The following is a 17,563-nucleotide window of genomic DNA, read 5'->3' as shown; positions in this document are numbered from 1 at the left end:
GGAACGTGGAGAATCGCTCGCGTTCCCAGCCTGTCGGCGGCTGTCGCTGAAGCCGGAAGCAGCCGCCGGCTGGGACAGGAGGATCGGAGCGATGCTGCTAGGGCACCGGACAGCTGCAGGGGGCTGAGGGAAGCACCAGGTGAGTAAAACTAATTTTTTTGACTTAAGTATCCCTTTAATAAGTGGTAAAAAATCAGGTGGACACACACAATAGTTAGTAACGCTGAAGCCACTACGGTGCATTGCGGAGTGGCAGCAAAGCCACTGGCCAGAGGAGTAAATGAACAGTTCACTCACCCATACTCTACACGGAGCAGATTTCTAGGCAAATAATATTGAGCAAGTGTCTTTTGTTTTTATTTAGTAGAAGCAGTAGAGTGTTGTACCCTGTTAGCCATCAGTAAAAGCAAGGAGTTTTGAATCAGGATGATACCATTTATTGGCCAACTTAGAGATGAGTAAACAGTGAGCTTTCGTCTTTTATAAAAAGCCTTCGTCGGACTGGTTCCTGACAAAAACTAAAAAACACAGCTTATATACACTGACATACAGAGGAGAAACATAATTTCCATCCCACAATCAAGCTGAAACTGAGCTACTCTCACAGGGACACCACCATACACCACCATATACATCAGAGAGAACAGCCTACAAACGTCCATGTACCGCAAACCGACGAATCGTCCCACATACCTCAGGTATGACAGTTTCCACCCCAAACATATAAAGAATTCCATAATTTACAGCGAGGCAATAAGATGCAGTCGGATCTGTTCTGAAAGGGATGACAGAGACAAACACCTGGGTTACCTGAAGAAGAATTTCATTAAACAGGGATACAATCCTCTAATGGCTGAGACCCAAATCAAGAAAGCTAACATCATCGCTAGGACTCAGCTCCTGGAGCAGAACTAGGAAGAGAGCAGTGTCCCACTGGTGGTCACCTATGACCCACGCCTGGAAATCTTAAGAAAGATTGCAAAAGAACTTCATCCTGTACTACACAAGGCTCAGACACTGAAAAAGATATTCCCTGAACCTCCCCTCCTAGCGTTCCGACAGCCACCCAATCTTAAGGAGATGATCGTCAGGAGTGCCTTAAATAGGCAAGAACAGAATGGAACATTCCCCTGCCAAGGTAAAAGGTGTGGGACCTGTAAACACATTCATACCACAGACAGGGTACTAATACCAGGTACACAACAGGAATACAAAGTACAAGGTACCTTTTCCTGCGACTCATCTAATGTGGTATACCTGATCATGTGTGCAAAATGCCCCAAAGGAATTTGTGGGGGAAACAAGTCAACCACTGCGTGCTCACATGACACATCACGTTCACTATTTACAGCAGAAAAAAAGGATATTACAAAATATACTGATCTACCAATACCAACACACTTTTGTTTACCTGAACACAGTTTACACGATTTTTGCGTCTTTGTATTAATGGATGGCTTCAAATCGGAAAACATGAGACTTACACAAGAAAAAAAGTTTATACATTGGTTCAAAATTGTAGAAGATGGTTTAAACAAGGACTCTAACTTCTTGTGCTGGTACAATGGGTTTTAAATATCACAATTTTTTTAATTTTTCTATCTTTTCATTCATTTGTCACTATTCATTTTAACTGCTTTCATGTGCTGGTTTCAAATGCCACAATTCTCTTTTCAGCTTAGAATTAATGGTGCATGTAACCAGCCCAGGTACAATTTGAACTCAGAATTTACGATGTCTCCTTATCACCAGAGTCTACTTTATGTTGAGGGAACTCTTGATCTTATCAATTTAGCCAGGTTGCCTGGGAAAGCTTCCTGAGTAATGGCCCATACTCACGGGCTACAATTGTCGCCGCAACACGCGGCGCTCGTGTTGCAGCGACAGGTCGCCCGTGAGTATGAGGTGTTGCACGGGCACGCAGCCCGAACCGTCGCTCGTCGCTGATGTCGCCAGGCGATTGGCGCGGTCAATCGCCTGGCGACATTTGCCGCCGAAACTGTCGCTAGTCCGCGTGAGTATGCGGACTAGCGACAGAAACCTCTATAAGAACACGGAGCTTCCGGCAGGGAGGAATGTCGGCGACAGCTTCCGTCGCACCGCTGATCCCTCTTACGCTAAGTGTACGTGGAGGGACGTGGCGACGAGCTGTCACCGAACTGTCGCGCACACGCTCCCGTCTGCTAGCGACAATGCAGAAATGTTGCCCGTGAGTATGGGCCATAACAGTTAAGTCATCTAATTACAGTTATGTCTGCTAAAGAATGTTTCTCCTTTGTATGTCAGTGTATATAAGCTGTGTTTTTCAGTTTTTGTCAGGAACCAGTCCGACGAAGGCTTTTTATAAGCCGAAAGCTCACTGCTTACTCCTGTCTAAGTTAGCCAATAAATGGTACCCCGATTCAAAACTCCTTGTTTTCATTTGTAAGGCTGGAGGAGGATATACACCATGGTGATATCAGGAGTCGCACTAGATACAGATCCCATTGTTGTGAGCAGTTCCTTGTACAGGACCCAGTTTAGCTCATCCAATCTTGCAGCAATTTCACTTTTTCCCTTATTTGGAGGCACATTGTGAGTCGTGGCAGAGCTCCAGCATTCTTGGCTCCTGTAACATTTTATTGTGTAAAAGAGAAAGCCTGAAGCAGACTTGCATCGCAAATGTGCTTAATAATTTAGATGGACGTACAGATATAAGAAGTGATTATTAAATTAATTCCTGGTGTCCAATTTCTTTTTTTATGGCCCCTGAGGAGGAAAGGACGACTGTGCCCTGCTTTTGCCTTCTTCAGAGTGTGTGAACAGGACTGTTGATTCTCCTGTAACATTTGTCCTCCTTCCAACTGTCATTTTTACAGAGCTGTGTGTGCAACTGAAACTGAATCCTCTGGGCTACAATTATAAATACTCTCCACATAGGTGTGACTCAAGCCTGTATCTCACTTCTTAGGGCTGGTTTATACGGACATCTGCCCGGCTTCCAGTGGTGTCTCGTCTGGCAGCATCTCTGCTGTGTCGCATTCAGGCTTTCGTGGCTACATCAACATTTTTCGTCCCCACAGGGAGACAGACGCTGTAGTTAATTGACCCTGGACGCTACATGTCTCCTCAAACGACGGGGAAAATTTGTATCGGAATGCCACATTCGCGCAAACACCATTAAAAGCCTGATACAAGCGATCTCATTGACTTGAATGGGAGCGTGTAACGACGAGTCCTGGATGCCGGCGGTAAACGTCCGCCAAGCGTCCGTGTGAACACATTGGCAGGACATTGAAAAAATGAGCTTGAAGGCAATTTCTTGTGCTAGGTGTTTTTTGATTTAATGGACCACTTTGTAGTAGCTGCACGATTATTAATTATTATCAATAAATATTGTAGGCTTTGTATCTCTCTCATTTCAGGTGTCCTTTAAAAACTACTTCATAACTAAGCTACAATATATTCACATCCTCTCTGCCAACTGTTGTGACCAAAGGATGTGAATGTGTCTGCAGCTTCTGATGAGCACAGAGCACATGCAGGTACATGGCTGTGCTCATCAACATGGGCAAGTGGTTAAGGAGGCACCAGGGTGTAACCGCTGGTGCATAGTCTGCCTCTCACTCCTTTAGCAACTTGTAGACATTCCTAATTTCTGGATTCCATGGTATTATATTGCTATTATATTATTAAATTTAGAATGTCGGTGTCATGATAAGGATCATTCAAATTTTTAGGGTATTGCTGGGATAAGATTCTTATCTAGCTTCTTGTAAGAGGGGATCCAAGTTGCATTTTGCCAGTTTGATTTATATATTAGTGTCCTTAACCACCACAACACCTTTGTCTGCAGGCATTATGGTAATCCCATGTAGGAATTGTTAATGAGATGGTAATAATTCTGTACTAATGCAAATTGTATGCAAATTTGGACCATTCAAATGCAACTGCTATATTTAATTGGTCTGATTTCAAGCTGTATACAATTTGCATCAAATGTGAATTCTTAGCACTTTATTGACCATCCCTTATCCCATGGTTATTTTGTAGCCTGTACAAATGCATGGTGATGGTGAAATACTAGTACAGTCTTCTGTAAGGTGCACAATAATGTGAATCACAGCCTAATGCTGTTAATGTAGGCGTTAAGCTTAGACTTTCATTCTAAAAGTGGTGTAAAGTTTCTGTTCTTTTTCTTGTCACATTCCAATAATGCTGGAGAGCTCTCTCTTCTGTGGAAAAATTTGATATGTGAAAAATTCCTTCACATCTGAAAAAAGTAGTTTATGGCCCAATTTTGTGTAAGGGAAGAAAGAAAGGCCGTTGGGGAGGTCAAATATCTCTCTGAATCTCTATGATGAGATGAATTGATCATGCAAGTTACTCTGTCATTATATTTATGACTGTTTATGCTTTTTCAAGTCAATGGGAATTTTTTTTTTTAAACCCAGATACTTACCTAAAGAGAGGGAAGGCTCTGGGTCCTATAGAGCCTTCCTGCTTCTCTCTCGATCCCCGTTCCAACGCTTGCTTCCCCATAGCAGTATTTGACCAAGCATCTGAGCTACAGCATTTAATGTACCCCTTCAAATACACAGCCTGGTATGCCATAGAGCAATTGAGGGCAACCCTATGATCCAGGGAACTGAACCCAGATCTGAATGTCAGCTGATACTTGCCCGATTGAGAGGGCGCTGATTGTAGAAAGTGCTAGTCGGGAGAAGGAGAGTAAGAGAAGAGGGGGCAGTGAAGGAGGGGGGGGAGAGAGGCGTTCTTGGCCGAGTTTGTTCACAAGAAAAATGATCTTACCACTGCACAGGCATCAGAGCTTATATGGATCTGATGGTTGCATACAGTTGTTGTATTGAATAATGACAAATGCTGTGCAAATGTAAACATGGTTTATTACAAAATTAAATAAAACATTTTCAAAAATATGAATTTTCAGAAACAAAAATCCTTGAGTGAAATTGATCCCAATTGCTAAAATGTAGATTGTTAAAGGGTGTCTGAAGTGAGAAGGTTGAGGAGGCTGCCATATTTATTTACTCCTTATTTATGGGAGATGTATTACTGTGGAGAATTGTTCTTCGAACATATGTAGTACATGCCTTGTTAAATCAACAAATAAGCCTTTTGCTGTGATGTACTAAGAAAAGCACAGTTTTCAATAATCTACTTTGGTTATACATTGTCTTCTGTTTCATTTTCAGGGTGGAATTTCAAACCAAGTTTTACATTGGAACAGGCTTCAAATTCATGCCATTTTCATTCGAAAGCATTCGAGAAGGGAAATTTGACGAATGAGCTTCTCCCTAAGAGTGTACTCCATGTGGTGTTTTCCTGCTGTCACTGATGTGAACCCTCATTCTTCATGCTTTACAGAAAAGCACTTCTAAAATGTCTGCTGTCCTGCTGGAGTCCTCCTCTATTCTGACAGTGGTCTACTACAAAATGGAGGATGGAAATCCTGCTTCTGTGTCAGCAAAATCTATGTGGGAAATGTAGTTAAAACTCAGTGTTTTCAATATGCAGATCATCTCTTTGTGTACATTTTGCATTATTATTTTCTGTTTGCCATTTTCTACCTCGTTTTTTGTTCAGTAATTTTATCTAGTAGTAATCTTGGTTTACTGCAGTAGTAAGCTTGTACAATTACACTTTATAATACATAATGGAATAGTATGGTTTATGCTGTGTCCCAAGTCATAGATCTGTATCTAAGTAGGGTTTTTGGAAAAAAAATGACCCATTGAAGGCTGACCCTTAAAGTGACACTGAAGCGAAAAAAATGGATCTTCTATAATAATTGGGTTTCCTTCACTGCATAGATGTACCCCCAACTTCCTTTTTGAGGCCTACTCAGTCAAAATGGCTATTTTGAGACTTCCTATACTGTATAATACTCCTATCCCTAGGACCAATGTAAGCTGTACTGATAAACTTTTCTTAAAGAACTGTTTGTTGCTCCTAGCAGAAATGTATATCTTCTGGATACATTTGTGCATATTCCCTGGAGTCCTAGAGACTAATTAGACACTTGGCGAAGACCTTACTATGCTCTAGGAGAGAAGGCACCTGTGTAACAGAGAGGAAAAGGACCAGAGACCATGGAGACTCAACCTGAGGGAGCAAATTTCTCTCTACGTGAGATTTTCTCTTATCTCTGTGATCTGTAAGTTCCAATAAATTTGACATCTTGATGTGGGCACTGAATTTTTAGTGCAGTGCTCTAGCAGCTTAATTTCTTAATTTGCGAGACACCAATCTTTACTCCCTCCTGCATACTTTGCACTGACCTTAATGGCCCGTTTCCTCTATGGTGAATTTGCATGCAATATCCACATGCAAATTCGCATACGCAATTTATTTCAGGCGAAAAAAAATGGCCATCTCTGTAACCATTTTTCACGCGGTTTATGCGTTCACACGTGTTTGTGTATGCGCTTACTTTTTCGCATGCGTGGGTCAATAGTGATGATTGATGATGATGGGGGGAGGGGGGGAAGAAAATTCCTTACACATGCAAATTCGCATGAAAAAAACTCCTGCAAATGCACTCGATTTTGCTCACGCATGCGAATCCACAAGCCTTTTTTTCTATGCGGATTCGCCTATTTATAGTAGAAACAGGCACTAAAACTCACCTTGAGACTTGCTCTTGTTAACATTAGCCTTACACTCACACTAAACTACCAGCCCCATCAGGTTAATTCTATGGTCTGATAGCAGAAAATGTTACCAAGACTGTGCAGTACCCATATTATCACGAGTTTCAAGGTGGCTGTTTTTTTCCTGAGGAAAACTCAAGAACACACAGAACTGACACTGGTTAAGGGGGGTTGCAGGAAAGTTTTACATTTCAGGTACTAGAACCTGATCCATCGTATCCTGAAGCATCCACTGTCACTGTATGTTTACATTAGTGATTTCACACTCTGCCGATAGATGACCTTCAGATTACCCTATTGTGCTGCTGTGAATCGGTGAATGAAGTATCCCACCTCATGAAAATAAACCTTTAATTTATGATGACCGCTTGTTCTCTTTATTTCTGCGAAATGGGGTAAACCGGTGTTGGTATCTGCAAGGGATTTGAGCGCACCAGTGTGGTGTCTGCAAGGGATGTGAGTGAACCAGTGTGGCATCCGCAAGCTGTGTGAGCTACCAGTGTGGTGTCTGCAAGGGATGTGAGCGAATCAGTGTGGCATCTGCAAGCTATGTGAGTGAACCAGTGTGGCATCCACAAGCTGTGTGAGCAAACCAGTGTGGTTATCTGCAAGGGGTGTAAGTGAACCAGTGTGGCATCTGCAAATCATGTGAGTGTACCATTGCGGTATCTGCAAGGGATTTGAGCGAACCAGTGTGGTATCTGCAAGGGATGTTAGCGCACCAGTGTGGTATCTGAAAAGGACGTAAGCGAACCAGTGTTCACTCACGTCGCAAGGGGTGTGAGCGAACCAGTGTGGCATCTGCAAGGGAGGTGAGCGAACCAGTGTGGTATCTGCAAAGGAGGTGAGCGAACCAGTGTGGTATCTGCAAGGGAGGTGATAGAACCAGTGTGGTATCTGCAAGGGATGTGAGCGAATCAGTGTGGTAACTATCTACAAGCTATCTGAGCGCACCATTGTGATATCTGCAAGTGATGCAAGCAAACCAGTGTGGTATCTGCAAGGGATGCGAGCGGTCTTACACGGCCATGGCACGCTTTGCGGACATTCAGCAGAGAAACAACTTGCCGGTGAGACGCTTGATATGTGATGGCCCGACTCGCTGGAATTCCACCCTGCTCATGTTCTCTCGCCTGCTAGAACAGGAGGAAGCCGTCACCCAGTACCTGTACAATTACAGGGGGGGATTGGGGGGCCCATCCAAATTTTTGCAGGGGGGCCCCAGGGATTTCTAGTTACACCCCTGTATGAGTTCATTGAAAGGAATTCTATATTACACGCAATAGGCACGATTATGAGGTGTGAGAGGCCCCACCTTATTACTTGAAGAACAGAGTGGGTCTTTGCTTTCCAAGTCTTATCTTCACTACACAAGTTTATGGAAGTGTTTCTGTGAAGCATATTTATCCTCGTCATGGCAAACAAAGGAGAATCAACTGGACACGCTTTTTTTATTCCTAGAAGACATTTCTCCACTTACACATAGTAACTTCTTTAATTCTAATGAATGAGGCTGCTTTCACAGTGAGCACCCCACCGCACAGCAATGAAAAATCAATGGGCTGTTCACAGTGCCCACGTTGCGTTACACAGTAACGCTGCACGTTCATTTGAAGTGCAGCATACTGTGCGTTCTAGCGGCTTAAAGGGAAGGTCCAAGCAAAATAAAAAAATGAGTTTCACTTACCTGCGGCTTCTCCCAGCCCCATGCAGCCATCCTGTGCCCTCGTAGTCACTCACTGCTGCTCCAGTCCCCCGCTGGCAGCTTGCCGACCTCGGAGGTCGGCGGGACGCATTGCGTACATTCTTACGCATTCCCACTAGTGCAGGAACATTAACACATACTTTCACGCGTTACTGGTTCAATGTGTAAAAATGTACGCATTGAACCAGTAACGCGTAAAAATGTATGTGTTAATGTTCCTGCACTAGCGGGAATGCGTAAAAATGTACGCAATGCGTCCCACCGACCTCCGAGGTCGGCAAGCTGCCAGCGGGGGACTGGAGCAGCAGTGAGTGATTACGAGGGCACAGGATGGCTGCATGGGGCTGGGAGAAGCCCCAGGTAAGTGAAACTCATTTTTTTATTTTGCTTGGACATTCCCTTTAAGCCGTGTTAGACTTTGCACATGCTCAGTTTTTTTTTTTTTTTTTTTTATTTCAGGGTCTGAGAGGAGGCGGGGTGGAGAGGAGGCGGGGAGAGGCCGCTACGTAGCCAGGCACATGGCTACTTGACATTCACTGCACTTGCAGTGTTTACTTCTTGGAGCGGCCGCTGATTTGCTGGCGGGACCACGTGATGCAGAGAGCTCCGCTCACGTGGTCTCCGCAGTGCCTCTGACAGAGCAGCCGCACCAAGAGCTGCTTGTAACGTGGCTCTTGGTAGCGTCCTGCTCCAACACCACCAGGCGTTGCGTTAGGGGCACGTTATGTGCCCTATAACGTCCCCTAAACGCAACGTCTTGGTGAGAAAGCAGCCTCAAGGAGGAGATTCTTGGGAATTTTATAAGTACAGGTAATTCACTTCTTTAAGCCAGTGGTCTGCTCAAAGCATACCAGAAGAGCCGAAAGACTCTGGTAAAAATGTAAGATGCAGTGCTTAGGGGGTTATAAGTCAAGTCTTCTATACATCCTGGTGACTTGGCTGACCTTTACCCAGACGATGGTAATTATGGGCAGAAGTACGCACACTCCCCTGCCTCCTTCGTCCTAGCGTCTGCGCTCAACTGAAAAGCAAGCGTTGGATGCTAAGTGAGCGCGACTCCACTTTTGCTTTTCAGTGGAGTGCAGTAAAGGAAATTGAAAAAGAAAAAAATAATCAGCCAGATACTTGCTTAACCTCTTGACGACCAGCTAACGCCGATTGGCGTAAACTGGTCGTCTGCAGGTTATCATGGAAACGGCCTTTCCATGTCAGTTCACGGAGGGTGTCTCCGTGAACAGCCGGAGAGCCGCCGATCGCAGCTCTCCGGCAAAATGTAAACAGGCGGGGAAGAAATCCCCGCTGTTTACATCATACGGCGCTGCTGCGCAGCAGCGCCGTAAGGCAGATCAGCGATCCCCGGCCTCTGATTGGCCGGGGATCGCCGGCATATGCTGAAGCCTATCCTTCAATGCGCAGGACGGAACTCCGTCCTGCGCATTACGGAGAGAGGGAGGGAGGGAGGTAAGGAGCGTGAGGGCAGAAATGGCTGCGGAGGGGGGCTTTGAGAAGCCCCCCCCGCAAAAAGCAGATGGCCGGCGGCGATCAGACCCCCCCAGCAGGACATCCCCCTAGTGGGGAAAAAAGGGGGGTAGTCTGATCGCCCTGCTGGACTCCTGATCGGTGCTGCGGGCTGTAGAGCCCACGCAGCACCGATCAGTGTAAAATCCACTGGTCGGCAAGTGGTTAAAGCGAACCTTAAGTCTACTAAAAAAAAAAATGAGATTTCCCAGGACCCGCCGGCGAGCACTTCCGGTTTGGCCGTCACCGGCCGACAGGCATGGGAACGCGAGTGATTGTTCGCATTCCCAGCTTGTATATCGCCCCCTATCACTCGCGTTCCCATGCCTGTCGGCCGGTGACGGCCAAACCGGAAGTGCTCGCCGGCGGGTCCTGGGACATCCGAGCGGAGCTGCGAGGGCACCGATCGGCTGCTGGGGGCTGAGGGAAGCCCCAGGTGAGTAAATCTCATTTTTTTTAGTAGACTTAAGGTTCGCTTTAAGGAGAGGGAAGGTTCTGGGTCCTATAGAGCCTTCCTACTCCTCTCACGGATCCATCGTTCCAGTGCTGGCTCTCCTGGTAGCAGTATTCAACCAAATTGGTCAATTACTGCTTTCTGCCGCTGGAGGAGGCTTCGGTAGCTCGAGTGCTCCCGAGGATGGGCGGGTTCGTACTGTGCCTGCGGGAGCTCACTCTCTTGTGCGCTCATGTAGGCGCAGTACTGTGCCACCTGTCTTTGGGAGCACTCAGCTTCCAAAGTCCCCCACGGCTGGGTATTCAAATGTGGAGGCGCCGCTTAAATGAGGGAACCAGAAGAACTGTGGGAAGGTTCTATAGGACCCCTCTCCTTCAGGGGCATAGCAATAGTCATAGAAGCTGCTATTGGGCCCTGTAGCATAGGGGGCCCAGGTGTTACTTAATGTAGTCACCATTACCTTTCTTGAGTGTTTCTTGTCATCCAACCTTAAACGTAATCTCAGTGCCCATTAACTATGTGCAGTGTTGACTGCATGAGAATGTAAGTTGCCAATTCACTCATATCCATAGGGTAGGGGCAGTTGGCATTGCTTAATAGTGCCTACATCTGAAGGCCCCATGAAAGTTTTGCTATGGGGCCCCATGATATTTCTTGCTCTCTTTATGTAAGTGTATGGCTGATATTTTTTAAAAAAGTTCCCATTATCTTTAACTACTCTAAGACACAGCCCCAGGACTGCCTAAGAGCAATTGGCATCAGGTCCTTCTGTCAAATTTCTACTACCTACTGTAAGTGATAGCAACATAGGAGAAAAGTAATTTATGGCTCATTTTACTCTGGGAGAAATGTACTTCTTATTTGTCTATGTTTGCACATATTTTAAATTTTTAAAATTTTTCGCCATAGTGCCCCTTTTGGTAGTCAGGTACTTCCTATATTATTATTCTTGATTTATAAAGCGCCAACATATTCCGTGGCGCTGTACAAAGTAAGAAACCAACATGGGGTACATAATACAGACAATGGTGTACACTAATATACAAGATACATAATTAGTGACAAAAAAAATAAATGATATAGCATACAGAATACAAAATACAGAAGTGGTAATAACAGTGATAAAAGTAACATGATGAATAAAATGTATAATGATTTCTAAGACACAAAAGGGGAAGAGAACCCTGCCCTTGCAAGCTTACAATCTAAAGGGAATGGGGGGGAAACAAGAGGAGGGGTAGTATACAATAAAATATATAAAAGTAGTGTGTTTTAGGATACCTAGTAGTAGTGCAATTTGGTCTTAGGACAAAGGGAAGTGGCCTAGGGTAGCGCATATGCTTGTCGGAACAAATGAGTTTTTAGAGCGTGTTTAAAAGTAACAAAGGTTGAAGAGTGACGGATGTGTTGTGGGAGGGGATTCCAGAGAAGGGGTGAAGTGTGTGCAAAATCTTGTAAACGTGAATGTGAGGAGGTGATTCTAGATTCTAGAGGAGGACAACAGATATATAAAATAATATATATAAATATAAATATATATATATATATATATATATATATATATATATATATATATATATATATATATAATCATGTTCTGTGTGATAAAAGTAGCTGTCAAAAATTGGTTGGGTGTACAAATCGAAAAATTTACAATTGATCCTATGCCGTTCAATTTTCTGAAAAAAATGTTACGAATGTTTCACCTTAGCCAATATTTTTTAAGAAACCAAAAAGTTTAATCACATTTGTTGATCAAATTTTTTTAACCACTTGCCGACCAGCGGTAGCCCCAGGACCGCCTAATGCCGTTCGGTGGAAGGTCCTTTGGGTGTGGTTTGCAGAAGATCGTGCACGCGCATCCGTGCTTGAATGGCGATTGCCGCTAGGAGACTGTTAGACTGCGAACCCGCTGTCTATTAACCTAGTACAGCGCTGCGATCTAAGGCAGCCCTGTACTGGGGACAGCCATGTGATACGGCCGTCCCCCTGGGACACAGGAGAGCAATCGGCTCTCATAGGCTGAAGCCTATGCCAGCAGATCGCCGTGATTGGCTGGCTGGAGGCAGGGAGGGATTTAAGAAAAAAATAGTAGAATTTATTTTTTTTTAAAAAGAACATAAATATGAATAAAAAAAATTAATAAATATACCCTGGTGGAGCAATCCGACCCCACCAACAGAAAGCTCTGGTGGGGAGAAGGGGGTGGGGAATCACTTGTGTGCTGAGTTGTTCGACCCTGCAGCGAGGCATAAAGCTGCAGTGGCCAATTTAGCAAAAAATGGCCTGGTCTTTAGGGGGTTTAACACTGCAGTCCTCAAGTGGTTAAACATTCTAAGCGAAAAATCGAAGTTTGATTTTATCGTATTAAGTAGCAAGATGTATCATTAAGTAGCCCCCCAGAATTATGTCGCCTGAGGTGCCCAAATGTAACCAAATGTGAGTTTCAATATTAGGAAGCCCACACAAAAAATTAGGTAGCCAGAGAAGTTCTCCCATTATTAAATAGGCACTGGTGCCCCCAGTATTACAAAGCCGGATGTGCCCCACAGTATTAGGTGGCCAGAGGTGTCTCTTCCCCATGCAGAGTGTTCAGCGGAGCAGTGGAGAGAGAACTCGCCTCTCTGCACCACAGTGAACCATCTTCCCTTTCTTCTCTCCCAAAAGTATTGGAGTATCAATGAGGATGGAATAAACTTTAATAAATGTATCTGTCCAATTTTACATTATGAACCTTAAATATTCTTGACTTGTGCAAAACCGCTGCTGGACTCTAGAGCAACCTTACCTTTCTTACAACAGCAACTTATTGCGCCCTCAATTAACATGGAACATTAATGGAGCATGTAGGATAATGTAGCATTCATCTCTGCTATAGCTGCTATCTCTGATAAGCTGCAGAGTTCCCCAACCCTGTCCTCAAGGCCCACCAACAGTGCATGTTTTGCAGAAAACCACAAACATTCCCTTGGTGAGGTAATTAGTGTCTCAGCAGAGCTGATTAACTACCTCTGTGGAATTCTACAAAACATGCACTGTTGGTGGGCTTTGAGGACAGGGTTGGGGAGGTATTATGAAAGTTACAAATTATTCAAAGTGCTCCTGCCCTTTATACTGTGTGTTGGACTCCAAAAGGAATTTCACAGTTGTGCAATTATACAGTACTAGATCAATAGTAACTCTGATTATCTTTAGGGAAACAGTGCCATCTAGTGTCAGTCTAAGCTCCATTACTTTCAAGCCACTCACCGATGCTCCAGTCCTCGCTGCTGGTTCATGTCTGGAATTTGCAACTTTAAAGGGATACTGTAGGGTGGTCGGGGGAAAATGAGTTGAACTTACCCAGGGCTTCTAATGGTCCCCCGCAGACATCCTGTGCCAATGTAGCCCTGTGTGGAGTTCTTCTTTAACCTTGAGACACTATACTTTTCTTGAATATGGCAATAAAGAAAAGGCCAGGCATCAGAGCGTTAACTCAATTTATGTACATTAAATGTATAAGAAGTTTAATGAAGTTGAGCTGTGAATGCAGAAAATATTTTTCCTAGAGGAAGATCTTGTCTTTAATTAATGTAAAGTGAGAGAACACACTTCTGTGTCCACTATAAGGCAATGTCTCACCATCTCATAGTAAGCAATGTGTTAACCTCTTTCGGTGACTGAACACAGTTACAGCAATAGAACATTTTCACTTTGCAGTACAACACTGTCTCTTTAACCACCCTGGCGTTCTGATAAGATCGCCAGGGAGGCTGCGGGAGGGTTTTTTTTAAATTAAAAAAAAACTATTTCATGCAGCCAACTGAAAGTTGGCTGCATGAAAGCCCACTAGAGGGCGCTCCGGAGGCGTTCTTCCGATCGCCTCCCGCGCCCAGAATAAACAAGGAAGGCCGCAATGAGCGGCCTTCCTTGTTTTGCTTACACCGTCGCCATAGCGACGAGCGGAGTGATGTCATGGACGTCAGCCGACGTCCTGACGTCAGACGCCTCCGATCCAGCCCTTAGCGCTGGCCGGAACTTTTTGTTCTCAGGCGGCTGGGGGGACCCTCTTTCGCCGCTGCTCGCGGCGAATCGCCGCAGAGCGGCGGCGATCGGGCAGCACACGCGGCTGGCAAAGTGCCGGCTGCGTGTGCTGCACTTTATTTGGCGCAAATCGGCCCAGCAGGGCCTGAGCGGCAGGCTCCGGCGGTACTGGACGAGCTGAGCTCGTCCATACCGCCCAGCTGGTTAAGGATTTTTCATGCACAAAACATTCACAGGTTAGGCATTTCTTAGGACTGAGCAATGTCACAGCAGTAGAACACTTTCACTTTATAATACAGCACTGTCTCTTTAAAGATCCTTCATGAATAGAACATTCACCAGAACTGAGCGTCATTTATCAGTAGGATATTAGGATACCATCTCTTGGCAATAAGGTCTCTCTCAGGAGCTACATAGCACAGATAGTCTACATGGCCTGAAACACACTTCCTATGCATATGATATATCAGTCTGTGTGGAGAGTGAGTGGGAGACTTATCTTGAGAGCTGCAGCCACATGCAGCTTGGCAGACTGGAGTTCTGTCTGTGGGTGCTGGATGTCTGGCTCACTGCTTTCTCTAATGTTAGATAGTCCTCTCCTGATGTATGCTCTTCCCTGCAGCCAGCTGTACTTGGGGGTCCTCACTAGAACGTTTTTCTCCTTTAGGACAAGCTATAATCCTTTTCACAGGCCCTCTCTTCCTTCAGCACTCACTCTCTGCCCACCATGTGACCAACCTCTCTCCTTTAGCACAACAGCCCTTCCCCCTGCTCAAAACCAACTTTATTGTCCTAGAACAAAACAGACAGACATGTTCTGAGAGCACACACCCTCTCTGTTCAAGGATTGTAGCATGCAGCAGTAAATAATTATTTGACTTGTTGTCCCACACAAATATGCATTTAAGAACCACTAGTATGCACTGTCATTATTGAGGGGGTTACATTCTTCCCCCTTTTTAATGACTGTAGTCCCTACAGTCGAAGATCACAAATCAAAACAAAAATGTTCTCCATAGAATCTGGCAGGAGGTCTTACAATGTCCCCCATGTGGACCTTTGTACAGGTCCACTGAGTTTACAAAATCTTTCCTTTTGGGCGACTCAAGTCAGTGTTCCTCAGCGCACACCTCGATTCCCAAAGCAGGTGGGCCTTCTTTTCCTTGCAAGAATAATTAGCAGGTGTAGCAGGAAGGCTGACCCTCCCCTCTTCACAAGAACCTGTACCCAGCCTTGCAAGCAAGTCAGCCCTTTCCTCTTTGCAAAAATGTGCGTTGGGTCTCACAATCATGTGAAACCCTTCCTCTGTACAAGAATCTGTATTGGGCTCCACAGTAGCAGGAATCCTCTTCTCTTCACAAGAATATAAGTTGAGTTCCCTGTAGAATCTGCATCCATATGGTTTCCATAGGTTGTGTGATATGCTTTTCTGCATCCCGTAAACGGCTTGTTGATAGTCCTTGTTTCCTTCTTTCACTCCTTGACAATGGCCCTTTTGCTGACAATAACACAAACCTTCAAGGTGTGGATAACGCCTGCACCAGTCACGATCTGCAGCATATTTGCTACCTTGAACTGGAACACCGCCAGGACCCGTCACGTTAGCTGCTTGTGCACCCTTCCTTCCCTCCACAATATCGAATTCAACAGTTTCTCTATCTCCCACGCTGCGGAGATACTTCCTTGGGTTATTCTTTTTGATGGCTGACCAGTGCACAAACAAGTCTTTTTTTGTGTCATTCCGATTTATAAATCCATAACCTTTTCGCACATTAAACCATTTCACAATGCCTGAAACTTGGGTTGCGATGACTCTTTTTCTCCCCTTTGCATTATCTTTCTTCCACTTCTTTGAGGCCTTCGTATTCCATCCCATCAGGTGGCCTCTTTCTGTGGGATTCTTTAGTTTAACTGTCTTGTTTGGAAATTGCCTTCATTTTGAGCACAGACCCTCGCATAGTGGCTGCATCTGTGACAGCGCCAACACCCAGCCTTTTCAGGCTCCGGTTCTCTCCAACCTGGGGTTTCTCGTTCACTCCCATACTCATCTATAGTCAGTTTCATATTGGCCAGTTTCTCGCTCAGCTCCTTGAGTAGTCTTAATCTCTGTCAGTTCCAAGTCGACTGGTTCAGGCTCCTTCTCTGCAAAGAGGTTTCTAGCAGTGGTAGTCTGCTGCAGAGCAGGTAAGCGATTTACATCCTCTTCTTGATTGAGCTTGATAGCTAGGTGTTGTAGCTTTTGGAAATTCAGATCAGGCTCTAGTTCCAGCTTCAACCTCAACAAACTCTTTATGGAATTGTTCTTCAAGCCCAGGAGAAACTGATCTCTTAACCATATGGCAGATTCTATTGTCACATTACACTTTTCTCTTTCTTCTTCCCTTTTGAGTTCACCTAAGATTTCTTGCAGGGCGTTAGCAAACTGAGGGATGCTCTCTTCTTCCTTTTGCACCCTGTCCACAAATCTCTTCCTCATTAAATGGAGATTGGCTGGATCACCATAGATTTCTTCCAGAACTTCTACTATTTGGTCCACTGGTGCAGGTGTAGCAAGGTTGGCATTGATCACAGTCTGATGAGCGTCACCTTCAAGAGCTAAGAGAGCGATCTCCCGCTGCATTTCCTTAGGCACATTATATGCTTTCACTGCACTCTGTACTCTCTCACTCCAGTCCCTGAGCATCATGTTGTACCCATTGTATTTGGGTAGGTACGCTGCCAACACTCCCAGCGGGGTCATAGCCAGGGCGGCTGGAGGTCCTGGTGGTTGCTGACTGGAGGTGGATGGACTGGTTTCTGACTCCATTTTTCTTTTTCACTCCAAAGGCACTTAGATCTGACCCTGCTCGCGGGCGCCAAATGTAGCCCTGTGTGGAGTTCTTCTTTAACCTCGAGACACTATACTTTTCTTGAATATGGCAATAAAGAAAAGGCCAGGCATCAGAACGTTAACTCAATTTATGTACATTAAATGTATAACAAGTTTAATGAAGTTGAGCTGTGAATGCAGAAAATATTTTTCCTAGAGGAAGATCTTGTCTTTAATTAATGTAAAGTGAGAGAACACACTTCTGTGTCCACTATAAGGCAATGTCTCACCATCTCATAGTAAGCAATGTGTTAACCTCTTTCGGTGACTGAACAAAGTTACAGCAATAGAACATTTTCACTTTGCAGTACAACACTGTCTCTTTAAGGATTTTTCATGCA

The 17,563-nt window shown here is 44.8% G+C and overlaps 1 protein-coding gene across 7 annotated transcripts in view; it reads left to right on the top strand.

Annotated features, from left to right (window-relative positions):
* Window positions 1–7,017, top strand: part of ATP6V0A1 (ATPase H+ transporting V0 subunit a1) — a 184,540-nt gene extending 177,523 nt beyond the window's left edge. For all 7 annotated transcript variants that reach the window (XM_068263441.1, XM_068263440.1, XM_068263437.1 and 4 more), the window contains one exon: window positions 5,196–7,017. In XM_068263441.1, coding sequence (XP_068119542.1) covers window positions 5,196–5,289 — 94 coding nt within the window. In that variant the 3' untranslated portion in view covers window positions 5,290–7,017. The remainder of the gene's footprint in view (window positions 1–5,195) is intronic.
* The last annotated feature ends 10,546 nt before the right edge of the window (window positions 7,018–17,563 follow it).

Source organism: Hyperolius riggenbachi, chromosome 12 (assembly GCF_040937935.1).
Source record: "Hyperolius riggenbachi isolate aHypRig1 chromosome 12, aHypRig1.pri, whole genome shotgun sequence".
In the NCBI taxonomy this organism is placed as follows: domain Eukaryota; kingdom Metazoa; phylum Chordata; class Amphibia; order Anura; family Hyperoliidae; genus Hyperolius; species Hyperolius riggenbachi.
The sequence above is the reverse complement of the archived record's forward strand: the minus strand, read 5'-3'. Positions and strand labels throughout refer to the sequence as shown.